The sequence below is a fragment of the Balaenoptera borealis genome (assembly GCF_965194805.1).
Source record: "Balaenoptera borealis genome assembly, chromosome: 1".
NCBI lineage: Eukaryota > Metazoa > Chordata > Mammalia > Artiodactyla > Balaenopteridae > Balaenoptera > Balaenoptera borealis.
Genome location: NC_138860.1, coordinates 14,944,826 through 14,968,314, shown reverse-complemented (window position 1 = coordinate 14,968,314; position 23,489 = coordinate 14,944,826). Strand labels below are relative to the sequence as shown.

General features: G+C 35.7%; 1 protein-coding gene across 1 annotated transcript in view; it reads left to right on the top strand.

Annotated features, from left to right (window-relative positions):
• USH2A (usherin) overlaps window positions 1–23,489 on the top strand; it is a 783,103-nt gene that overhangs the window by 551,641 nt on the left and 207,973 nt on the right. Inside the window, exons 47-48 of the mRNA XM_082362477.1 lie at window positions 16,052–16,250; window positions 19,591–19,759. Of these exons, the coding sequence (XP_082218603.1) occupies window positions 16,052–16,250; window positions 19,591–19,759 (368 nt within the window). The remainder of the gene's footprint in view (window positions 1–16,051; window positions 16,251–19,590; window positions 19,760–23,489) is intronic.

The window sequence follows — 23,489 nt, the reverse complement described above, 5'->3', positions numbered from 1 at the left end:
AGGGTTCTCCAGAGAAACAAAACCAAAAGTGAAGACTCAGGAAAGCTGGGGGTGTAGTCCCAGTTCAGGTCCAAAGTTGTGAGAATTAGAGGTGCCAATACTATAAATCCCCGTCCAAGTCTGAGAGTGAGAGAAGACTGATTAGATCAGGTAGTCAGGCAGAGAGAGGAAATTCTCCCTTCCTTCACCTTTTCATTCCACTCAGACCCTCAACTGATTGGGTGATATGCCCACCTACATTATGGAGAGCAATCTGCTTTACTGAGTCTACAGATTCAAATGCTAATCTCATCAGAAACAACCTTGCAGATACACCCAGAAATTATGTTTAGCCAAATGTCTGGGCACCTTGTGGCCCAGTCAAGTTAACACATAAAATTAGCCATTACAGAATGCAAGGTTGCCTACCTCTGTATTATTCATCCATGTGTCTATTTCTCTTCCTCCATGTGGCATATTCCATCACCAGGAGATTAGAAGTTTTTTCTCAAGAAACTGAACAGAGATATTTAGGAATTAGGGCTACTAGGCACAGTGGAAATCCGGGATGAGGGGCAAAGGTAAAAATCATGTTAAAGTGGTAGACTACAATTAGAATGATGGCACCTCAGTGGCTTTCCCCAGCTCTGTTTTTAGAAACAAATATCTAGTCATAAATGTTTCCATACAAGAAGGGCATTCTTCTCTGGAAAAGTTTGAATGACTCCAAATAAAATACTTCCAGGAACTAGCAGATAGGAATCACCTAACAGAAAAGGTAGCTAACCACCTGGTCACACAGTAGTAAAGTACATCAGTCAATAAGGCTCACTCATATACAATATAAAGCTTCTAGTCATCTTTTTTTTAATCTCAAAGATGAAAAGAAACAAAATTAAAACAGAAGAGTAATTCAATAAACACAGGGACAATGCAGGATGAGGAAAAAATCCATAACAATCTTAGAGGGATAAAAAGACATCCTCTATCTATAAAACAACACCAAAAACTCCTACTTGGAAAAAAGAATCAAAGTAAAGCAGGATGTGAGGGGTTGGGGGGAGTACCTCATGGAAATTAAAAGTGTGAGAGCTGAATTGGAAATTTAAGATAAAGTCTCTGAAAGTGCAATAAAAAGCAAATATGTTAATACAAATGAAATTTTTAAGAAAAAAATTTAAAATCCAGGAAATCAAATATTTGGATAATAAGAGTACCAGAAAGAGAGAACAGAGGAAAAAGAAGGGGGAAAATAATCAAAGAAAAATAACAAGAAAATATGCCCCCCACCACCAAAAAATGGAAAAGGCAATATCCCAGAACCAAAGATACCAGTATGTAGATTAAAAGCTACTATAGATACTAGCACAGTGATTGAAATAAGAGCCAATAAAGGGATATCATCAGGAAATTTCAAAATACCAGGTTAAAAAAATCACATCCAAAAAACTTCCAGGAGGAAAAGACAGATAGTGTACATACTGCATTGGGAATTTGAATGGCATTATCAGACAATAGACAGCAACATTCGTTGCTAAGAAAACAATGAAACAAAGCCTTAAAAGTCTGAATTAAAAAAAGAACCTTTTCGTCTTATCAATTCCATACTCAGTCAGATATCAACTGATATTGTTTTGGATTAGCAGAGAGGCAATTTAAGACAGGTGAAGAGAAAAAAATATAGATTCTGTAAAACCTGACAAGGGTGTGAAGAGAACTGCCTAGTTTTAACAATGAATTAAACTTCCAAAAAGATTCTGGGTTTCCTAAATTTGTTTACTTTTTAATTATTCTCTTAATTTTTTTATTTTGTTTTTTAATTTACATATAGTAAAATACACTCTTTTTTGCTTCACAGTTTTACAAGTTTTGACAAGTACATATGAACTTGTCAAACATATGAGCACCACTACAATTAAGATATAACACTGTTCCATTATGTCAGAATATTTCTTCACACTGGCCCTTTATAGCCACTTCCTCCTCCACCCTCCTCCAAACTGAGCAAACACCTCTCTGTTCTGTTCTCTATAATTTTGCCTGTTCCATGTTGTCATATAAGTGGAATTATACAGTTTGTAGCCATTTAAGCCTGGCTCCTTTCACTCCTCATAATGCATTTAAGATTCATCCATGTTATTGCACATATTAATAGTTTGTTAATTTTTGTTACTGAATAGTATTCCATTGTATGAATATACCACAGTTTGTGTACCATTTGGGTAGTTTCCAGTTCTTGGTGACTATGAATAAAGTTGATACAAACATTATGTACATAACGTGAACATAGATTCTCCTTTCACGTGGGTAAATAACTAAGAGTTGGATTGTGGAATCATAGGATAAGTTTATATTTTACTTACTTTATAAGAAACCACCAAGAAAGGTGGGGAATGGGATGAACTGGGAGATTGGGATTGACATATATACACTATGGATCCTATGTATAAAATAGATAACTAATGAGACCCTACTGTATAGCACAGGGAGCTATACTCAATGCTCAGTGGTGACCTAAATGGGAAGGAAATCCAAAAAAGAGGGAATATAGGTATACTTATAGCTGATTCACTTTGCTGTACAGTAGAAACTAACACAACATTGTAAAGCAGCTATATTCCAATAAAAATTAATTTAAAAAAAAGAAACTGGCAAACCAATTTCCAAAGTGACTGTAGCATCTTGCATTCCTACTAGCATTGTATGAGAATTCCAGTTGCTTCTCATCTTTGCTAGAACTTGAAATTCTGCAAGAATTTTTCCTCTCTCTCTCTCTCTATCTAGCTATTTTAATAGATGTTTAGTGATGTGTCATTATGGTTTTAATTTACATTTATTTCCATGATGATTAATGATATTGATCATCTTTGCAAATGCTTTTTTGGCATTTGTTTTCTCCTTTGGTGAAGTGCTTTTTCAAATATTTTATTAATTTTTTACTTGGATTTGTTGCTTTCTTATTGTTGAGTTCAGATTTTTAAAGTATATTTGAATTTTTCTGTCAGATATATGATTTGCAAATATTTTCCTCTCATTTATGGCTTGTCTTTTCATTCTCTTAATTGTTTTTATTTAGAGCAAAGTTTTAAATTTCAATACAGTTCAGTTTATCACTTTTTTCATTCATGGACTGTGCATTTGGTGTTGTATCTAAGAAATCCTTACCTGAGTCAAGTCACAAAGATTTCCTCTTATTTCTTCTTCTAGAAGTTTCGTATGTTTACATTTTGAATTTACGTCTATGATTCATTTTATGTTAATTTTTCTAAAACCTTAGGTGTGGGTCAAGGTTAACGTCTTTGCATAGGGATATCCAATTTTTCCAACACAATTTGTTGGAAAGACTATATCTTCTTCTTTGAACTGCTTTTAGACCTTTGTCAAAATCAATTTAACACATTTTATAGGTCATTTTTGAACTCTCTATTCTGTTCAGTTTATCAATGTGCATATTCATTTACCAATATCATACAATCTTAATTACTGTAGCTTTACAGTAAGTTGTAAAATCATGTATTATGAGTTCTTCAACTTTAAGCTTTTTAAAAAATTTTTCTGACCTTTCTCATTACTTTGCTTTTCCATATAAATTTTAGAATCAGCTTGTCAATATCTATAAAATCCTTCTGTCATTTTGATTAGGACTGCATTTAATCTATAGTTCAATACAGGGAGAATTGACACCTTAACAATACCACATCTTCCAATTCATAAATACAGCATATTGCTCGTTTATTTGCATCCTCCTTCATTTATTTCATCAGTGTTTTGTAGAATTCAGTGTTCAGATCCTACACATATTTCATTAGATTTATACCTACTATTTATTTTAGGGAGTACTACTCTTAATGGTTCTTTAAAAACATTGAAATCCAATTGTTTATCGCTAGGGTGTAGAAACACAATTAATTTTTGTATAATGACCTTGTATGCAGCAACCTTGCTAAACTCCTTATGAGTTTTAAGATCTTTTAGGAGCTTTTTTGTAGATTCCCTGGGTCTGCATAGATCCTCTGCAAAAAGAAACACTTTATTTCTTCCTTTGCAATCTGTGTGTCTTTTACTTCTTTATCCTGCCTTATTGCCTTGGCTCATTCAATAAGGCGGACACCCTTGACTTGTTCCTATTCTCTTACCATTACATGTGATGTTACCTATGAATTTTTTAGAGATACCTTTTATCAGGTTGAAGTCTTCTCTTTTATTTCTAGTTGCTGAGAGTTTTTATCATAAATGGATATTGAATTTTGTTAAATGCCTTTTTTGGATATAATTTGTTAATATGGTTAATTATATAGATTGATTTTCAAATAATTAACTAGTCTGTGTTATCTGGATAAACCCCACTTGGTTGTGATGTATTTTCCTTTTTATACATGCAATTTGCTGTTATCTTATTGAGGATGTTTATGACTATCCTCATAAAATATATTGAACTGTTTTTATTTCTTGTAAAGTCTTCGCCTGGTTTTGGTAACGTGGTAATTCTGGGCCCATAAAATAAGTTGGAAAATATTCCCTCCTCTGCTATTTTCTGGAAGAGATTGTGTGAAAAGGTATTTATGTCTTAAATGTTGGTAGAATTCACCAGTGAAACTCACCTTTGCCTAAAGTTTTCCTTGTTGAAAGGTATTTTACTCAGAATTCAATTTCCTTAACAGTGTAGGATGATTCAAGGTATCTATTTCTTCTTGAGTGAGATCTGTAATCTTGTGTTTGCAAAGAATTGGTTAATTTCACCAAATTTGTCAAATTTATGGGCAGAAAGTTGTAATGTTTGTAAAGTCTGGATTTATTTGCATTCTTTCATTTCTGATAACGGTAATAAGTGTCTTCTCTCTTTCATAGTCAATCAGTCTAGAGTTTTATCAATTTTGTGGATCTTTTCAAAGAACCATCTTTTGGTTTTATTGCTTTTTCTCTATTGTTTTATGTTTCCCATTTCATTGATTTCTGCTCTTTATTGATTTTTTTCTTCTTCTTGCTTTGGATTTATCTTACTCTTCTTTTTTCCAGTTTCTTAGAGAGGAAAGCTTACATTATTGATTTGAGATCTTTCTTCTTTTTGACTAGAGCCATGTAAAGTTATGAGTTTTCCTCTAAGCCCTGCTTCAGTTGAATCTCAGAAAGTTTGAAATGTTGCATTTTCTTTCATTTAGTTCAAAATACTTTTTAATTTTCTTAATACTTCTGCTTTGACTCACGAATTATTTTAGAAGTGGTTTGCTTAATTCCCAAATATTTTGAGGTTTTTCAGATATGTTGTGAATGTGAATTTCTAGTCCCATTGTGTTATGGTCTGAAATGTGGTTTTATGATTTCAGTTCTTTCACATTAGTTAAGGTTTATTTTATGGCCTATAATATGATCTATCATGGTGAATAGTCTATGTGTACTTGAGGAGAATGTGTGTTCTGCTGTTGTCAGAGCATTTTATAAATGTCAATTAGGTCGAGTTGAGTGATAGTGATGTTCAGGTCATCTATACACTTAATGATTTCCTTCCTGGTTGTTCTATCAAATATTGTGAGAGGCATGTTGAAATCTCCAAATATAACTGTGGGCTTATCTATTTCTTTCTTAGAACTATCAGTTTTTGCCCTGTGTATTTTCTTGCTTTATTATGAGGTGCATATATATTTCAGATTGTTGTGTCTTGGTAAATTGATCCTTTTATCATTGTGTAATATTCCTTTTTCTTCCTGATAATTTTCTTGTCATCATGTATATTGTGTCTAATACTAATACGGCCACTCCAGCTTTCTTTGGATTAGTGTAATTTTGAGTGATTTGGGATTGTATCCTGAACATTTTAAATATCAGGTTGTGATCTGAGTCCTGTTAAAATCCTCTGAAGAAGGTTGGAGTTTTTGTTTGCTTGTTTCAGCAGGCAATCAACTGGTTAGCTTCAGACTGAAAATTCTGTCTTGGCTTATGTGGTCAATGGCTCTAATATCAGTTCATCTTTCAAAAGCTTTGCTGTGCTGTTTTATATCTGCCCCACGCATGCACCTCTCAGTGGCTAATCTGGTATTTAGTTGGGGGATTATGTACTGGTTCAGATCGCAAAGTCTTTACTACAGTGCCCAGATTTCCTTTGCCTGTGAGGCAACCATGCATGTGCAGCTTGGAGGTGAGTTAGACCTTGTACTGGTTCATGTATAGAATTAGTAGACTGCCTAGCTTTCTCTTCTCTGAGATTTCCCCCATGTTTTTCACATCACTTGGACTTCCTTTCCCAAATCTTTGGCTAGAAAGACATGGTTTCTCTTGTAATTTTAGCCTCCCAATATACCTCACAGTTTACATAAATGGGGTTGTTTGGGGGACAGTGAGATTAGAGAGAAAATAGAGGAAAAAATAAATGAGATTTCTGGACCACAGGGGTGCTTTCCCTGGTTCCTCTGGTCAGACAGCTTGTTTTTTCTCAGGATTTTAGATTCTCATTTGGCCAGGACTGCCATCGTGCAGCTCCTTGGCTGGAATCATCCTCAGAGCAGGAAAAAATAGAGGAAATATAACGAAACAGGAATACCCATCATACCCTTTGGCTTGCAAAGCCTTTTTGTACTCTGGCCAGAAAGATTGGGTTCCTCTCATAGATTTTGCTTGCCCAGCGCTCGGTTCCACACTGGGGCTGCTCTTGGGTTAAAGATGGGAGACAAACAAAGGGGGGAAACGATGGGAAACGCATCCTGTAATGTTTGCTCTTTAAGTTTTGGCCCCCCTCCCTATCTGCCTCTATTGTTAACTTTTCAGAGTCCTTGAGTGGTTGCTTTTTGTAATTAGAGCAGACTTTTTGGCAGTAATCAGTGGGAGAGAGAGGCTATAACTGGCTTTCTCCATGTTGACCAGCACAGAAAGTACAAACCCCTCCGTATTTTTCTTTATTCCAATGCTTTTGGCAACTTTATTTCCTTTTTTTTTTTCTTTTTTGGTCAAAGATCTAGCAAAAAAACTGATGGAAATCATTCACAACCAAATATTGGCATGTACAGTCTTTCCTTTCTTAAATTGATCTATCGTAGCACGGCAACATTTTCCAAAGGCAAGACTCTAATGAGCAGATATAGGCGCCAAGCCATTAATCAAAATTACACCAACACCAAAGCAGTTAGCCTCCTGTGTGCATGTTATTGTTTGTGTAATTTCATTATACTTCTGGCAGTGTATACTTGTTAGTTATGTTTCTATTTTTGTTTAAGAAAATCTCTTTTATATTAGCAACATGCAAAATCAAATGTGAAATCCTTCCAGATAAATGTCAGTAGACAGGGTTTGCTTCTATAGCATTTAGAATATTTTGGTTTCTAATAAGACACATATTTCTTAGAATCTTTGTTTATTTTTGGTAAAAAGCAGTCATCAGCAAATTTTAACTTTTATATATTTTCATAACATATACCAATAGCCTACCAGCCTGTTTGATTATAAGCATGGAGCATGTCATTTTCGTCTTTGGCCTTAACCTATACCTTGCTTTTGACTACAACATCTTCAGTATAAGCACTTACACATGTTTTTCCCATTATATATAAACCAAAGATGCCATAGCACACAAAGGTATTTAGAAAGATCAGATGAAACCTTCTAGTTTTATAAGCTACTCCTCCAGAAACAAACTCTGTTTCTACATCACATTTTCCATACTTGTCATATTATCATCAGCTGCTTCTATATCCCCAAAGAATGCTAACGACTGATCGATAGCCCAGACATGTCTGGCCGTGGCCTACATGTGCCCTGGGTAGTTCATTTATTTGCCTTGGTGGATTTGCTAGAGTAGAATTTAATCAATAGCTAATTCATTAATTCTGGTCCTCGAGAATGTAGAGACTGCACTGGATGAAGATAGCTGGCTGGCTCTGGCTTTGATTGAAATATGACAAACACTGCAACTGACAGCTTTACTGGGTACTGGGCTGCTTCTGAAGTTCACTTATTTATTCTCCATAAATGGATAAGCTAAGAAAAGAACATAAACAAGGAAGAGTTTTTATTACGTGACTGGACTGCTATTCCAAGATGCATGGTTTCCAGACATGAAGCTCAAGGGAAAGCAGAAAGAGAGAACACAGATCATGTCTCTCATTGCCTTTAATGGGATCCATGGCAGTTTTTACAGTTCCAAATCAGTTTGGGGCTGTATTATTGATGAGAAGGCTGAGGAATAATGTCTTTGTAGCATTCACAAATAATTGTTCAAAAATTTGCCTCAAGCTCCTGAATGATATAAATGATATTTTTACACACCAGCTTCCTTATGATAGCAGCACAGGGTCTGTGTCTCTAAATGAAGGTTAAACCACTATCTTCATTTAGAAATCCCTCTAGCTTTTCAACGTACATAGCTGGGGGTTGAGGATGGCATGGCAGGTCATAGCTTGTGGGAAAAGAACTTTCCCCTTTTTGCCTCACCAAATTTGGGTGAAACTTTGAGGTATATTTTTATACTATGACACTGGATATCAGGAAATCTCTTCTATCATTATTTTCCCTCTCTGATTTTTTTCAGTGACTGATAGCTTGAATACTGAAGTAATAATTTTACAATTAAAAACAATTTTTTTGAGCCATGTTTTATTTTATTATTTTAAATGGGGAGTATGCTGGGCTGTAGATGTAGAATGTCAGATCACTTCTTCATCCATATTCTCAACTCCCCTTCTTGCCAGTATGGATAACGAGACAGCTTATAATTTGGACTGGAATTGTCTACTTGGGTCTTTGAAGGATATGGGAAGACCTCTCAAAAGAGATCATTTGGAGTGTATTTAGAACTGCTGTACACATCCAGTCAATAGTCTGATAATCATAATGGCTTTCAGGAAATATTAGTTCTGATGGCCAATGAATTCTGATCATCAAACTCAGTGTTTGATTAGGAGACCTTACAGAATATTGAACTTATTCTTAAGACTCTGCCAGCACTATTTCCATTTTCTCACTTCCCTCTCTTTCCCAAACTCCTTTTAACTTCTCGACTTTTTTCAGTTCCCACAGAAGCAGCTCAATCACTAAGCTTTTGAGAGGCCTTTGTATGCATCTCAACAAAATCCAGTTTTTCCTCCCAATTCACTTTGGCCTTTAACTGCCGCTTTATCCCTGGCTCCCTGATCACTCATTGGTTTCTTTTATTGGTTTCATTCCAATTCCATTCATTAATTGTGGGTGTCCTCAACAGAAAGACTCTCTCTGCTACTCAAATAGTTCAAATATTCTCACAGTTTTCATCATACTGATGTCTCAAGATCTCTGTCCCAGTTTTCTCCCTAAACTCCAGTCCCATATATTCAATTGCCTATTGATTTTCTATAATGATAGGCACCCATCACTTCCATAACCTCAAGCCTTAATTCTCATCTAACCCAATTTTTCCAACATCCATTTCTGCAAAGGCACCTCCGCCTTGCATATGATCGCAGACATCTAGCTTTGATTTTTTTTAATCCCCTGATTTCACTCAATATCAATTTTAGTCTATTTTCTTTTGGAGCATCTTCTCATAGCTGTTCCTCTTCTCCATTTCCACCACCACAACCCTAGCTCATGCTTTTATCATTTATGTTGATGTACCTGTCTTAATTCAGTGAGACACAAGGAGGAAAGGCTTTACTTTTTGCCTACTACTTGCTGCCTAAACATAATATTTTGGATGTCCTTTCCCCAACTCTTGAAAAAACTTTCAGGAATACCTTATGGCCTTCACATTATTTTTTAGTTATGAGTCTCATTTTAGTCATTAAGATTCATGATCAAGTATTAAAAAGTCCATTCTGGGAATTCCCTGGTGGTCCTGTGGTTAGGACCCCATGCTTCTGCTGCAGGGGGAATCATAGGTTCAATCCCTGGTCAGGGAACTAAGATCCTGCATGCCGCGCAGCATGACCAGAAAGAGTCTAGCAAAAACTTAAAAAAAAAAAAAAAGTCCATTCCATCTCCAGCAAAATATTAAGCTCACATGTAGTTCAAAGATTCCACCATTTCACAGGCTCAGACCTGATCCCAGTTTGCCCTTTCTCCCTCCTTGCTCTTTTTTTGCCTATTCCCTTTCATTCAAATGTGCCTCTTCCCAGTGTTACTATTTTACTTCCATCACTGGATAGCCATCCAAGCCCTCTCTGTGGAAGGTGGCACTTTTTTGAACAATTGTATGTTTTCCTTGAGAGAACCCATGAGGATCTCCCCAAAGCCAAGTTCTCTCACATGAGCGTTGCCCTCTGCAACTGATCTATCGTGCCAACAGAGCAGGACAGGACACACCAAACACTCTTCTTGCTGGAGCCCCCTCCCCCAAAAACCCACCATCATGGTCAGTGTAACTTCAAGGGAGCTCAGGCCTAGCCATCTTGCAAGACATCCACTGGCTCATAGGAAACTCACTCATGTGCACCATGCTAAAGATCGACGGTGTGGCAATCTTGTCTTACCCTATCATTAGAGCGGCTACAGACAATATCTGGCCATTAGAATTCTCTGAGAAACAAGCACCTTTTCCGTGGTCATATAGGCTGCCAACCCCCATGTCAAGCTGCCCCAAACTCCTTTCTATACTTCCCTCCAGGGACAGCTGCAAATTGGGCTTAGATATTTCTGCATCTCAGGAGGTACCAACCAGGAGAAGCAAGTGCTTCCAGTTTCTCTGAGTGATGTATTTAGAATTCCTTCCTCAGCCTTGAGAATGTTTAGGGGTGGACTGGGGGTGGATTTCAATGTCACTCTTCACTAAGTAAATCATTCCTCTTTCACTCCATGGCTCAAAAATCTCCAATGGTTTTCCAGTGCGCTCAAAAATGATCCAAAGTTATTTCCATGTTCTACAAAACCCTACAGGATCTGCAGTCCACAATCCCACACTCCCAACACCCACCTGATTCATTTTCCATCATTCTCTTGCTCAGTCCAGCTCTGTCCTACTAGATTCTTTGATTGTCCTTCAACAAGCCATGTGCATGGATGTCTCAAAACCCCTATACCTCCTGTTCCCTCTGCCTAGAAACTCCTGTTCACTTGCTTCATCCCCTCTTTCGGATTTCTGCACAGAAGAGCCAGGCCTTCTCAGACAACCAGTGTAACATATTATACACTTATGTGTTTGTTTACTGTCCCACCTTCCCCCAGCAAAATGTAAGTTTTATGAAAGAAGGAACTTTGTCTTGTTTATGTGTAAGTAGAGAACAATGCTTGACATATAGGAGGCACTTAATAAATATTCATTAAAATTCAAAAACTCTCCTAGAGTTCTGTTTATTTTGGGTTGGTTTGGGTGATGGGTCAATGTTAAAAGTCAGCTTTATCCTCAGAACTCAGAAGAATCTTTTTTTGGGGAAGGCAGGTTAGTTTTTATTTTTTTAATTTTTAAAAAAATTTTTATTGGAGTGTAGTTGCTTTACAATGTTGTATTAGTTTCTACTGTATAGCAAAGTGAATCAGCTATATGTATACATATATCCCCTCTTTTTTAGATTTCCTTCCCATTTAGGTCACCACAGAGCACTGAGTAGAGTTCCCTGTGCTACACAGTAGGTTCTCATTAGTTATCTATTTTATACATAGTAGTGTATATAGGTCAATCTCAATCTCCCAATTCGTCCCCCCTCTTCCCCCCCTTGGTAACCTTAAGTTTGTTCTCTACATCTGTGACTCCATTTCTGCTTTGCCAATAAGTTCATCTGTATCATTTTTCCAGATTCCACACATAAATGATATTATACGATATTTGTTTTTCTCTTTCTGATACCAGTCAGAATGGCCATCATCAAAAGATCTACAAACAGTAAATGCTGGAGAGGGTGTGAAGAAAAGGGAACCTTCCTACACAGTTGGTGGGAATGTACATTGGTACAGCCACTGTGGAGAACAGTATGGAGGTTCCTTAAAAAACTAAAAATAGAGCTACCATATGACCCAGCAATCCCACTCCATATCTGGAGAAAACCATAATTCGAAAGGATGCATGCACCGCAATGTTCATTGCAGCAGAATCTTGCTGTTTGTTCCCTTTTAGAAGCAAGATACTTAACAGAGGAATTCATCATCGGTCATCCTCAGTTTGGGGCTATAGTTTAAGTTCCTAAATAAGAGAAAACCCCATTAAACCGTCTTTCATACTTAAGTTACTGCAGAAGCTCACTGATATTTCTCCCTACCCCTAGTCTCTTCTACTCTAATCTGCCAGGGTATTACTTCTAAAAGGACTTTTTATTCTGCTAGTGATACCACTGCACAATCACCCTATTTCACCATCAAATTCCTCAACATAGTATTTGAGGGACTTCATAACTTTCTTCTTAGGTTCAAAGTGACCTTCCATTATTGCTGGATGTAAATCGTTCGCTCATCAAGTTGGTCCCATTACTCTTCTACATATGGCTAGGCTGCTTCTCCCTCTTATTTTTGCTTATATGGATCTTCCTGCTCAGAATTCTTCCCATTCTCTTGTTCCAATTCAAGTCCACATCCCCTTCTCCCATGAAACCTTCGTTGTTCATCTAGACATAGTGATCTTTGTTTGTGTGTTTCTATAATACCTGTACCCTAGACTACACACTTAAACACTTGATTTTATACTGCTGTATAATATTTGACATGCTTCAGGTATGCATGTTTCATATCTCCTCATACTCAAGGACACAGAGTTTTTACCTTTTGATATTTTACTGACTACAAGTTATGCTAAATATTCTAGTGGATAATTAAACATTCAGTTATTTGATTTGAGAGCAGAGAATTAATATTGTTGTCATATTACATTTATTTAGTCTTATATTAAAAGTGTCCTGGTCATTTTTGATAACTGCAATCTGGAAGGGTATTGAAGAGCTTGAATGTTATATAAATGACTGACAAAAATGACTAAGTTGAATAGGAATTTTTAAAAGGCCTCTGTAAACATGATCAGGGAATGTGCAGCTACTTATAACAATTTAGATGGATGTCTTAAAGTAATGTGAAGATTTTTTCCTTTGGCCCAAACAAGAACATTTTGACAAAATTGTGATAAAATATTAGAATAAAATGTAGAGCACCAAGGGAACCGTAACTCTCCATAGAAGTTTTTTCTGAACTGTATCATTTTAATATTTACCAGTAAAGGTAAGTGATAAAGAAATGATTTTCCCATAATTATTTCTATCTTCAATGTTATTTTGTACTTCTTGAGCTGAATGTGATGATTATTGTGGTGACGGTGGCCACAGGGGTATATAGTAGTAACAGAAGTAGAATAGTAAATCTACTAACAATATGACAGACTTAAAAAGAAATAGTCAATAGCTCTGACTAGACTTTCTAAACACCCAATGAGTCGTGCTAAAATGTGTGTAAGCATTGTGGCTTTTATCAGAAGCTCTATTAAGGTAGCTTAAATTTTATTCCTTAGTGCTCTGGAAGCTAAGTAAACTCTAATTGTCACTTTATGAACAAATCTACCCCCAAAAAAGAAGATCCATTTGAGGATTCATGTTTCTGCATGAGCCTACCTTTACTGATGTATTAAAACAAACAAAAAAAAAACCTTCGGTTTGTTTCCCCAATATTTCACATTAATTCCTATGGTTTAAGAATGTTCCTTCTATTTTACTCTTAAACATCAAAGCAATGAAACCATTAATCCAGTTAATAATGGTGTGCATTTCTCAGAGATGTCTTTCATCTTAAATCAACAACCAAAAGATTTTTCATTGTTACTCCCATGGGTTCTAATGAGAGGTGGACAGGTGTTAAACACCCTATTCTTCTTTGCTCACGTACATTAGTGAACCTGACTCAGATCCTCAACATCAAAACTGTTCGTGCTATCACTAAAAATATAGGTGATCTCACTTCACAGTTATTCTGTGCAAGAAGGAGAAGTTACAATGGCATGGTTCTACATGGTGTTTTCTAGACTTCACTAGTTCGTCAGCTTTTGTGGATAAGTCCGACCTTTGTCACTTAAATGAAGTCTTTCCTGTAGTTGATTATGCAATGAATACAAAAGAGGTATCTGCAAAACGTGGAATTAATTTTGAGAGTTGGATAAAGACCTTAGAATAATAATGGTGACTATACAAGTCACCTGTGAAACTGTTCTCTCATAGGTGACATTAATTTCTTATCTACGGAGTCTTATTAGTGAAAGTGTTATGTTTGTATCTCCAAAAAAAGGAAATAATTTTCTTTTGTAGCAGTCTATTAAAATGTCAAGGTTTATCTTGACTGCAGCTTTTTAATGTAAATGTTTGCGCCTAATTGAATTCCTAACATGTGATGTCACTTAGAATTCTGATAGGGTCCAGTAAAATTTGGCCTGTAAAGACATACTTCTCCTGAAAACGAAAGGTATAACAAAAATATTATTTTACACAGTGGCAGAAAGATGGTCAGCATAAGTTATTGTGATAATTTTATTTTAAGATCTTAAAGCATAGGGACTAAACTCATATGTGCTTGCTCTTCTCCAGAGTATTTACTGGAAGGTTTTATATGTAAAGCTAACCTATAACTATTTGTGAATGGTTGTTATGGTTGAAAATTCTAGAATTAAAACAATGAAAGTAATCTTGAGTATCAGAGTTCCACCCTCTTTTTTGAAAATAATGAGAACAAAAATAATTATTTTACATTTACCTAGTGTTTTGCAAATAACAGACTTTCCTTGCTGTGCTGAATTGCAAAAATATGTCATGTCCAAATCTCTGGGGCTTTATTAAAACTTTAACTACTTTCTTCTTATAGACTTCTTAAAAAAATACTAAAGATAGTACAGGTATGTCATCTAGACTGTGTCATTCTGACAAGTAGACGTAAGTGCAGAATTAAAGTTCTGCACATTAACCTGAGAGTAGATCATTTTATTCAGGATTCACTCTTCTGTGAACAGCTTTATATTATGATCTCACTCAGTACAGCAGATGAAATATTAATAGACCATTGAAAATGCAGTAAAGTTTTGGTCCCATATTATACCTTCATTGTATACCAAACCACCCAAAACAGTATATTTATATGTTTAGAGTAAACCGTGGCTCAATTTTTAAAAATCAAACATCTTCAAGAACATAATAATATAACGGAGTTTGTTATGGGAATCTCTAATTCCTCTTTTTCTGACCACAAAACATATTTGATCATGGTATATAAAGAACTATTGCAGAATTAAATCTGTTTCTATGAGTCAAAAAATTCAGATAAAGTATATTTGGAGGGAGCTTATCAATTTTATCAATTGAGAAAATTTATAAATGTTATGTATCAATAAATAAATTCATTGATAAATTTTATCAATTGATAACTGATAAAAAGATTGTATCAATTTGGTCATGTACTTTGGCTATAAGTAACAAAACAACCAACAGTAGAGGCTCAAGTAAGTAGTTCTAGAGGTAGATTGTTGTTGGCATTGGTTCAGTTATAACAAATACCGCAGAGGCGTCTTTGTGATTCTTATGGTCTTTCTCAAATGGTTGCAAGAAGAATGAGGTGATTGCCAAAGTTCCAGACATCATGTTTAGCAGAAAGAAAGAAAAGGGGAAAAGGCGACAGCCACATGAAGGAAGCTAAAATTTCCTAGGGACCTTTATTAGAATCCCACCATCTTCTGGTTGCATCTCTTTGAGCAGCTATGGGTCACGTGGCTAGTGCTAGCTGAGGGAAGGAAGGCAAAGGAGAAGGGGATTATAAATAGGGATTAGGTCTGACACATATTCTAATTTCCACCCTATTTACTAAGTCAAATTATTTGTGTCTTGTTTTTACTTATCAACCAAAACTTTCTGTTGATTTTCTGACTAGCCACAGACAATGATACTTTCTTTTTGCCTCTAAAATTTAAAGTGGGAGACCACCGGACTCATGTCATGTGTTATTCTCCCAAAAGCTTAAATGGTTTTGATTGATTCTCAAAACATAGTCTATGGTAGTAGCATATATCAGGATATATATTAGTATATATATTCTTTTGCTCCAGCTTTTTAATTAGGAAGTTGTTGGTGAAATAGACTTTTTGACCAAACTGGAAGGCAGATGAGACTGATAACAGCAATGTTAAATGTTGTCTTTTCAGAAATACTGATTATTCTGTCCATTGCAGATCCCTTCAGATTGATTGGATGTCTCCAGGGAAGCCAAATGGCATCATTCTCGGATATGATCTCTTACGGAAAACATGGCGTTCATGCCTTAAAATCCAGAAGTCAGTGAAGGACCACAGTCATGAACTCTGCAAAGCAGTGAAGTGTCAAAAACCTGAAACTATCTGTGGACCCAGGTGCTACTCTCCTGAGGCTAAGGTAAATCTTTTCAAACTAGTCAGTGAAATATGTTTTTCTCACTAAACACTCCAAGTGAAATCACTTGCCTTTTTTTTTTTTTTTTAACATATATAATTTTATTTCTCAAGTATATTTCAAGAAAGCCAGGGAAAAAAGAAATTACAATTCAACATAATAAATTAAAACTGTGTCTTAATTTTTTAAAGATTATCTGCTATGTCTTTGATAGATGATATTGCTATCAAGTGACCTCCAGAAAAGCGAGAGGATACTTTTAACATTTTACATTTGTGTCTGAGGAAATCACTTGCTTCTTAAACCATGATTTATCATGATCAAGATTTCCACCTATCAAGAAGACCCCATGGAAAAGGAAGGATGCTTATACAAATCCTATCTTCCTGATGAGCATCTTAGCCTTCTCATTTTTCATCATCTTCACAGGAGAATGAGTTTATTGAAATGATAAAGAACCTCCCAAATTTGTTTGATTGAGTGACTTGAATTTTCTTTACAACAAATCCATTCAGCTACAAGTGGGTGTTTGTTTACATGACACTGATGAGTAACCATGAGTGGGACCTTTCATGGTTTGACAGAAATATTTTTAAATTATGGCCATTTGCAGATTAGTGTTCATATTAGTTGCAGTTTAAGAATCAGATCAATAATACAGACAGACAGAGGGGTTTGTAAATGGTTTTTATTGATAAATGATGCAGAAAATCCTCAGTTTGAAGATAGGATTTCACATAATGAAATAATGTTCCTATTTATCAACAACATCACACATGTAATGACTAAAGCTACTACTAAATTCAAAAGATTCACTGCAAAAGGACATAGTAATTATGAAAGTGAGTTGTTGAAGCAATATGGATCAAAATACAAATTATTATGGCTGACACTGGCTAAGCAGTTGCTATCATCTAAGAAATGCCATAAAACTAGTCGTTACTAGCTGTACTTTTTTTTGACACTTAGGCTCCAGAATTGTCATTATGCGTAAGTTTTATGTCATTTTAAGGCATTAAATGTGTACCATCTGATGAACACACTTTCATAAAATGAAATGAAATTTAGGATTTCTGAGAGGAAAAAAAATTGCTAGAATAAATTTTCCCATTAAAATTCTCCAGGAGAAAAAAAAAAAAACTTTGATGCATTAAACAAAGTCATTTTTACTTTAAGTATTAAGGACACACACAGGTATTGTCAGCGAAAGAGGAAGTCAATTAAAATCTCAAGAGGAAAAAAGTTGTTTGTAAATTTTGTTTGGGGTTAACTATGAATATATATTTCCTGGGTGAGAGGTTGGAGAGAGGTAGAAAATAGATTTATTGTGAGTCTAAGAGTCTTTTGGCTAAATCACTACAGGAGCATCTGTAATAGTTATACAAGCTTCCCCATGTGATTACAGCTATGGGTCTCAAACCCCAGTGAGTATCACACCTGGAGGGCTTGTTAAAACACACACAGCAGGTCCCACCCCCAGAAGAAGTCTGGGGTAGAGCATGAGAATTTGCATTTCTAACATGTTCCTAGGTGATGCCTCTACATCTGGTCCAGGGACCACACTTTGAGAATCACTAGATTACAGAATTACTTTTGGAAACCATAGAGCAAGGAACAGGCTGCCTATTTGAATATCAGCTACACACTTACCAGCTCAAGTTATTAAAATTGTTTTCTGAGACAACGAACTTGAAGACTGAATTCGAAGATTAAGAAATACTCTGTTCAGGAGGAGACCTCTCAAGAGAAATAATCTCTTGAAAATGTCCCCTTTGGGGACCCATTGATGATCTAAACCAGAGTTGGTTAGAAGAAAGGCACAAGTTTCACGTGACTGAAAGAGCTTGAGAATGGCACTGACACTGAAAGTATGGGAGGGAACCAGTCCTAATGACCCATCACTAAATAAATGCTTGAAAATTTAAAAGGATGGTAAGTCCTGGCAAATCTTGCTGAAGGAAAAGGCTGGATGTTCTTCGATGTCCAGAAACTCACTATACATGAATGGGACTTTAATAAATTCTTTAAGATTGTACAACAAAGGGCAAGATTTTAGGTCACTGTCATAAAACAAGAGGAAGGTGTGTATTGTTTTACCCTGAAAGCAAAAATGACCAGCATTCCTAAATCCCACATAAACACAAAGAGAAGAGTTTTTGCTTAACTCTTTTAAAATGGGGCATAATTTGAAAATTTACTTGTCACATAGAATATGGCATCAAAGAAAGGAGTCATGCAATTTATCCTTGGAATTAGACTGATTTTGAATCCTCATTGCTAATAACTTGACACAGCAAAGCCAATTTATTGCAGTTGGTTTACCAGGGCTACCTGAGGAAACATAGAAATAGACTTCTGCCCAGTTTCTTTGCTCTTTGGTCACTTTTGAGAAATGAATGAAGTACTAAGCTAGTCTTCAGACTTAGAGATTCCATATTTTACTGCCCTTGTATTAAGCATGAATCAAATGTCGGTGCAGGCTGGAAGTAGCAATGAGCAAAAAGGAAAAATATAAGCACCTCCTAAATAGTGGTCGATTTTGTCTGCCACAGGAAGCATCTATCTAATTAATGCAACTTATGCCGAGTATATGTTCTGAGGCTACATCTCAGCACTATTCCGTGTTTCATTTGTTCTAGATAGAGTGTCAGTCTCTCAGACCTCAAGTGAGCATGCAAAATAATTATTTGATTGCTCAAGCACATAATTTCTTCCACAGCTCCTGGAGAAAACACACTGTTAAAAGGGTTTTTCAAAATTAATTTCCATATAAATTTCCTTTTATATACATACACACACACACACACACACACACACACACACACACGCACACACACATATATATAAATGTTGGACACTGTTGAGATTGCCTTGTCTGAAGATTGGGTTCATAAATAAGTGATCATATAAATTAGTATGAGGAAAATGCAATGTATTAAAAAAAAGATCAATGAGAGACAGGTTTCCACAGATACAATGTTTTTAAATTAAACAATCATTAAAATAAAAACATATATATGAAGGAAATTGTTCATTTACAATTCTAAATCATCTTCTCATTGGAAGCACTGACATTCAAAAGATAATTCATATTTATAGAGTATTATAATAGAGCACAAAGCATGGTTGAAGGCTAAAAGAAGCTACATTGTATCAAATAGCATTGGTAGAATTTGAATGATACAGAGAAAATGTACTTTGTAAACCTTTAAATTTTTATCAGAAATATGCTACATTTGGTCTCAGATCAAGTCCTTATTAAATAATAACTGTATCACATAAGATATGGTGGTACAATACTCTTAATAAAGCTATTTCTTTATACCTGATTCTCAAATTTCAGGTGTGTTGTAATGGAGTTCTCTACGACACCCAGCCTGGACACCGCTGTTGTGAAGAGAAGTACATCGCATTTGTTTTGAACTCAACTGGAGTTTGTTGTGGTGGCCGAATACAAGAGGGACAACCGAATCATCAGTGCTGCTCGGGGTATTACGTTAGGATTCTACCAGGTGAGGATCATTTCCAGTAGTACTCAGTAATCTTGGGAACCAGAAAAAAGCAAACATGTGACTTGTGTCAATGAACTATTTTAAGCACCTCCCCACCAAAGATTAAACCACTAACACATAGCCAATGGCCGGCTTTAGGTATCATTTCTTCTCTCAGCTTTTTTGAAATATAAGCAAGACTATGTACAAACTAGAGAGAGAATAGAGACTCATTATATGTATTACATAAAGAAATATATCTGGAGAGCTGGATAATTCCCTTTTTTGTGACTTTATTTTATCCACATGGCTGAGTATTTCACCATAAACTCTGAATTTCTTCGTGTTCCGCTCCGTGAAGCTGTTCTCCATTTTCTCCATTTCTGTTCTGAAGGATGTATGCATTGTTCCTAGAGGGTTCATAACCACAGGTTCCATTTATCTGAGGCCGCCTAATTGCTCTAGGTCTGGCAGGGGAAGGAGGGATGTAGCAAAGAGTAGCAATCAGGAATTTTTCCCTCCTCACCTTCTTTTCCTTCTGTCTTATCAGCCAACTGAATAAGCCATTTTCCAAATTCAACTACACAAAACAATGTCCAGTGAATATAACTGAAAATAAAGATAACAACAGTTGGCATTTATAAAACAACAAGTTTCTGGCACGCTCTGTATTCAAGGCTTTACATATGATACGGTACCTTCTATTTTTTTCACAACTGTAGGAGACTGGTATTTTATCTTAAGTTTACAAATAAGGAAAGAGGTTCAGAGAGAATCAGTAACAGGCCCAGATCCACATAGATGGGAGTAGAAGAGCTGAAATGCAAATCTGTGTGTCTTTCCAAAATCCATGCCGGACTGCTCTTTTGAGCAGTCTACCTAACAGGTGTTAACATAATTCTTAAACGACTATTCTAGACTTCTAAAAATCTTCATTACTGTTACTATCAGTTACTATTTATTCTAGAAAAGCCATTGAGAATACAGATTTTTTTTTTCCTAGTACCTAAGTTTAATGGCTATTTCTTCTTTAAAAGCACAGAAAATAGATATGGGAGAAAGAAAAGAAAGCTAAGTGTTTGGGTGCCCAATGCTTTGAGATATCTAGTTTAACATGAAATTTATGCCAAACATGTAGTTAATTCAGGTATTGTTCTGTGTACCTTGTGTTCAGTACAAATATATCCATCCAAGATATCTGTATCGAGAAATTGTCTCACCCAGTATATCCTTTACAAAACACTGGAGCAAACAGGGAAAGTGAAATGTTTAAATACTATGCAGGTTTATTCAAGGCAGAGATCTTCTATTCTTCATAATTTTTCCTTAAAATTAATAGAAAAATCTGCCTTAGTAAAAGTACAGTTATTTCTGATTCTTATGCAAAAATACTTTCATAATTAACTCTTAATCAACTGGATTTTCCAAGTAAGAAAACACAACGGTGACAGAAACGAAGATTTTGCAGAAAAGCCTTAACTTCGTTATACTACAAATCATAGTGTTAGGCAATGAATTAAACACTGTCAAATGCTTTACTCTCTCAAAATAATTTACACTTTGGGAGTTTTCAACTATATTTCACATCTTCCCTCCTTGCAAAAAAATTTGCCTTGAAAATTATAACTATAGAGGTGAGATGGATATTTTCTATTGTTCCATCCTTCCCATTCTTCAGACCAATAGGTCATATTAGGCTTTTCTCTAAGTCTAGCATAGAACTAAACAATTGTGTTTTCATCTCCAAGCCACATTAAAATTTTTGATAAGTTATGATTTGCCATGAACTGTCCCAACTCTGAAAAATATCCGCTATGCCTTAAAACTGATGAAAAACACTTGGTTGCATATGTCACGGCTATGAACACCTAGGATCTTTACCTGTCACCTTTCTCAATCCTAGCACAAAGTGTCAGATCTCTAACTAAGAAATCAATCTACTTTTGTTCTATTTCCAAATAAAATTTAACTTTCTTTTCCCAAAACTGAAATAAGTCATGGAAGCTCAAATGTCGTTTATTGATATTATACAAAACTTTTTAATAAGTAATTTTTAAAACAAGATTTTTTAAAACCTCCATGATCTGTATATTGACACATGCTCATTCAGACCTCAAGCATTTTATATTTTTTATTATATATTTTTTAATTAATTAATTTATTTATTATTTATTTTTGGCTGTGTTGGGTCTTCGTTGCTGTGCATGGGCCTTCTCTAGTTGTGGAGAGCGGGGTCCACTCTTCATTATGGTGCGCGGGCTTCTCATTGCGGTGGCTTCTCTTGTTGCAGAGCACAGGCTCTAGTCACGCGGGCTTCAGTAGTTGTGGCACATGAGCTCGGTAGCTGTGGCTCACGGGCTCAGTAGTTGTGGCTCACTGACTCTAGAACGCAGGCTCAGTAGTTGTGGCTCACGGGCTTAGTTGCTCCATGGCATGTGGGATCTTCCCGGACCAGGGATCGAACCCGTGTCCTCTGCATTGGCAGGTGAATTCTTAACCACTGCGCCACAAGGGAAGCCCTCAGACCTCAAGCATTTTAATATCTACCCATCTGTTGAGCATGGCCCACATTTGGATCTTTTAAGTGGTTAATTTTTCACAGGATTAGAATGCCTACCTTGATGTCAAAAGGAAAAAATGCAATCTTATTGGATAATCAAAGAAAATGTTTTACTCCAAATCATGAATCTCAATATATCAGTACCTAAAAGAAGAGATTATATTGTGACCTCTATTTTCAGCCAATGGTCTTTATTAACTGGTTTAACACTGTTTACATTAAGAAAGAAAGTGTATTGACCCCAAACCATCTTATATTTCAATGTAATTAAAATTCAATCAGTAGTCTGCCAGTTCAAGGCTGAGACTGATATAGGCATTTTGATATTTCTAGACAGGTCTGAAATATTGGTGAATAATATTTACTTCATTTTGTTGGACAATATTGACTTCATTTTTTCTCACAACTTTCCTCCATAGAACCCCTATAACAAAGAACAGCAGAGGAAAGAATGATCTTTCCACTCCCCTTTTTTTTATAAATATGCTAATGACCTCAAGCTAAATGTTAATGCGGGTCATTCTTTGATAAGAATAACAATTAACTGTTAAGACTGCATGGTAGCTTTTAGAGAGAAAACATTTTCAAGCCTGTCGTGAAATAGATTCATTTTGAGAGGTTAATGAGAAGGTGACTGATCCTTGTATCTTATGTCTAATAGCCCTTTTTTGAGGGGGAAAAAAATGTTTTACTTCTCATTGATATAATCCACACCTCTTGTTATGAAGCCTTTTCTTCTGTCAGTAACTGAATAACATTCTGAGGGATTCCAGAAAATGTGACTACAATATCCAATCGATATTTGTTATACTCAAAAGTGGAGTTTTTTTTTTTTAAAAAAAGGGTTGGTTTGGTTTTCCCCAATATAGGTATGTACACTGTTCCTCTAAGCCCACCATTGTCCTAAGTGATGTTTAATTAACTGGTGCTGCCCCTGGACCTTGTGACACATTATGTTAAAGAAAGTTTGCCAACAAGGGACACTGAGTTCTTTAGCTGTAAAGATTTAAGAAATGGGAACTACATTGCAGACCAGACAGGAGAAACCTCTCACCCAGAGAAATGTAACAAATACAGCAACTGCACTGTTCATAGTAAGATCATTTCTCCATTTCTCTAGGTACCTCATATAAGTAGAATCATATAATATTGGTCCTTTTATGACTGGCTTATTTCACTTAACATAATGTT